Source organism: Branchiostoma belcheri, unplaced genomic scaffold, assembly GCF_001625305.1.
Source record: "Branchiostoma belcheri isolate BF01 breed outbred unplaced genomic scaffold, Haploidv18h27 scaffold9, whole genome shotgun sequence".
Classification (NCBI taxonomy): Eukaryota; Metazoa; Chordata; class Leptocardii; order Amphioxiformes; family Branchiostomatidae; genus Branchiostoma; species Branchiostoma belcheri.
In genome coordinates, this window is record NW_017804575.1 from 4931050 (window position 1) to 4934744 (window position 3695).

Genomic DNA, 3695 nt, shown 5'->3' on the forward strand with positions numbered 1-3695 from the left:
ATATATATATATATAATTACAGAGAGTCTGTCTTGTTCAGCTCTATTTTTTTCGCCCACGGAGAAAAAAACATTACAAACACGCCGGTCACGAAGTGTTATGGAACAAGTTAGATATGTCCTTTTTGACCCTATATAGCTATGTACCATAGTTATACAATTGTTGACCGCTGACTTGTGTTTATCTTTTATTATGATGTACAGTCTCTGTGATACGTGTATTTGTACAAGTTTAAATATGAGACTGGTTTGTTAGACAAACAAACGTGGTGTGTGTTCAGTTAGTTTGAGTTTGGGTGCATGTGTACATGTACATAAGATATGTTTGTATGGTTAAAATTTCCCACCCAGTAAGTCGTTCTGTGGCAGCCAGCTCATCAGCTTGGTGTTGTTGCCCAGCCCGGCCGGCTTCTCTCCCGCGTACCGCCACACCACCTTCTGTCGGAGTTGTGAGAAGGCTGCTGCCATGACCTCTGCCCTTTCAGGGTTGATAGTCTTGACCTGTGAGCCGAAGCTGACTACCACGACCCCAGCACTACCAGAACTCTGCATGAACAACTCTAAATCCTGTAAAGGAGAGGATTGGTTACCATTATTCGACAAGTGCAACGTGCTTCTAATATGTTGGTATGGAGGAAGAAGGTGATCTATACTGTATGTTACCACACATAAACACACTCACTGCATAAACATACAAACACACGCACAAAATTATCTATGAGTATGCACATACTGTACATACATGCACGCACAGAAGACAAGCAAGAACATACACGCGCATGCCACCACATCACACGATCACACACACACACACACACACACACACACACACACACACGCACCTCGGTAAGTGAATTGGCCGCTTGAGAGTTTATCCCTCCAACGTCGACCATGTTGGGCATTCTCGGGTTCGGGAGGTCCAGCAAAATGTCGGTTCGATAAAGCCACACATCCGTCTTCGCCAGAACCCCCAGAAGAGTCTCCTCCTTGCCGAGGTACTTTTTCTCCAGGTCATTGTTGATACGTCCCACGATCCATTGAAACACCACAGGCACTGCACACGACATGATAACGTTCTGTACCCGCTGTGAGAAAGTCATCCGGTCGGTAAAACTGGATAGGAGAAACGGTACATAGGACGGGGGACGGGGCACACCTGTGGCGAGGGAGTCAAGTCCCGAGGGGTCACCACGCAGGAGGGCAACATGGGGGACGCCAAGGTAAGCTGCGACTATGGCTCCACACTGGCAAAAGAAAGGCTCTGATACGACAACCTGAAAACGTGCTTGTTTTAGTCTCCCCATCAAGTCTGCATCTGCCAGCAGTAGATCACAGTGTTCAGCCATTAAGTTCATCCCCACATGGAACTGTTGCAACACATGGAAGACGGACTTATTAAACGCGTCACTCATCCGACCTGTGTTGGCTTCCAACCCCGCACGGCTTCCTTGATCAAAGAACGACTCGAACCGCAGCTCGGGTCTCTCGGCACGACGTTTGTCCACGATGTCCTGAGAGACAACAACGGTGACGTCGTGGCCCCTCCCCGCCAAGGCCTGGCCGACTGACGCTAGAGGGAACCAGTGACTGCCCGCTACGGCCAGCGGCACCACCAGAACCTTCTCCGCCCCGATTCCGTGAACTGTCAGAATTATCATCACACACAACAGTACATTCTGCGATCTGATCTCCATGGCGTTGAAAAGATCCTGGCGTTGTTTGAGAGGCTACGCGGAAGTGACCTGAGATCCGAACGTGTCTCAAATTCTCAAGTTCTAAGCAGCTGGCTTGGGAGTTTCCACAGTTTGTAGGTCTTGTATGTAGACAGCTGAAGAATGACGACCTTGTGCCACAGAAAAATTACAACCACAATTTGTGGCGCTCTACAAACTATTATGGTTTTATAATAGATAATTCAGTAGGTACACGTGCTTCACGTAGGCAAAACGACCGGTGGAACATTGACCTGCTAGTTTACTCAGCACAGGGGGCGTTGCTGTGGCGATGACATGAGGTCAGTCGAACGTCGGGTCGTACCACTTGTCGAACGATACCGTACTAATATATAATAATATTTTGAAGAAACAGCGACCAGTAATTGACTAAAATATCATCATGCCAGTTTGTTTTCGAGAAATGTATCTGAAAGAAGACCCGTTCTTTAGCTGTTCCATGTGTAGTCTTAGGCTGAAATCGCTACATATCTCTAGATTTTTGACACTAGTCTATTTATCTGTTTAGGCTGAATCCATATTCACGAAAGGAAACACGAAGGATCAGATGTTTGTTGTGGCAGCTATCATTTTCCCATTTTTCGTATTTTATTCTTAGACTATTCCTTTAGGTTTTCAAGGCAAGTACATGTTTGGCAAAAACAGTTAAACGAATGTCAAATAAGAATCGAACTTTAATCTACAAGCAGATGTAGGGGTAGAAGATTAAACACTTCCTTTTTAGGAGATTAACTACACAGCATTTTATGTTACTCATTACTTATCATAAAGTACTAGAATTTCCTATTGTTTACTTAATTTAGTTATCAGGATATGTAAAGATAAGACTCTGATAATTGTTGTTATTGTTGTTTTCCATGCATTGTACATACAGATGCTTTGTAATAAAGTTTATCAATTAATTCTATGTATGCAACGTAGCTTATGGCGTTACACACAGCAGATACTGCTAGTGAGCCACCTCTTACGTTGCAATCTTTGGAATTCTCTACTGAGACTTCAGCTTGTCGCCACTTTTACGACAAATCTTTCTACAGACTAGAAAACAGCTGCACCAGATGAGCACAAGAACAGCTGAACAGACGGCCAACAAGAAGGCAGCCACGTCCAGCAGGTAGTACTGGTACCACGGCAGCTCCACGGCGCGTGCGCGGAGATGGGGCAGTCCGCCATGTTTGATGACGTGTTCTATCCACCAGACGGCCCGCTCCATGGGTGACTGGGGCTGGTCACGGTGCAGACGGGACAGGCGGGCTGCCGTCTCACGGTAGCTAGTATCGGACAAACAAGAACAAATCTGTAGCATAGTCCAATCGAAGGGAGAAGTAGTTTTCCTTGGTATGCCTACCTTGTCTAAAACGATATTGTCATTAGATCAACAATGGCAAAGAAATCTATCTTTGCTGCAAAACGTATCAATTTCAATAGAAACTAGAAAGGCCAATATTTGCTTTGGAGCAAATACAGCGATGGGTTCACCACATTTTACGACATGGCTGGGAAAGAATGAGAAACACAAGGGAAAACAATGATTATGGGTTCACCACACCACGAAGTGGTGGTGAACCCATATTGCTTTTTCTGATGTTTCTTCTCATTCTCCTTCTCCTTCTTCTTCTTCTCCTGCCACTTCTTTAAATTGATTCAACTCCTTCATTTTTGGGCGAAATTACCTGTAATTTCGTATAGAGGTAGAGTGGGTAAATACCCTTAGGCGTTTTTTAAATTTTTTTGATACAAGATTTTACAATCGTTTTATTTGCTTTTTAGTGGTCCCCATAGGAAAGTACTGTGGGGGCGTACGCGCGTGACGTAATAAGAAAGGAATTCGGGGGAAGGCCCAAATATGGGCATACAAGCAGGTGTGGTCATGTTTGCAGATGTGGCTGTTGATTGGCTGTTGGCTAATTAATTTATTTACTACCATTTTCACGTACAATAGGGGGATTACCAGCGCGGCTGG

At 44.9% G+C, this 3695-nt stretch overlaps 2 protein-coding genes across 2 annotated transcripts in view; both read right to left on the reverse strand.

Moving 5' to 3' along the window:
- The window catches only part of LOC109487707 (UDP-glucuronosyltransferase 2A1-like), a 3135-nt gene extending 1123 nt beyond the window's left edge, over window positions 1–2012 (reverse strand). Inside the window, exons 1-2 of the mRNA XM_019791757.1 lie at window positions 842–2012; window positions 347–566 (exon numbers count right to left, since the gene is read on the reverse strand). Of these exons, the coding sequence (XP_019647316.1) occupies window positions 347–566; window positions 842–1693 (1072 nt within the window). The 5' untranslated portion in view covers window positions 1694–2012. The remainder of the gene's footprint in view (window positions 1–346; window positions 567–841) is intronic.
- Window positions 2013–2101: 89 nt separating this feature from the next.
- Window positions 2102–3695, reverse strand: part of LOC109487711 (UDP-glucuronosyltransferase 2A1-like) — a 7038-nt gene continuing 5444 nt past the window's right edge. The window contains 1 exon segment of the mRNA XM_019791763.1: window positions 2102–3003. Coding sequence (XP_019647322.1) covers window positions 2721–3003 — 283 coding nt within the window. The 3' untranslated portion in view covers window positions 2102–2720.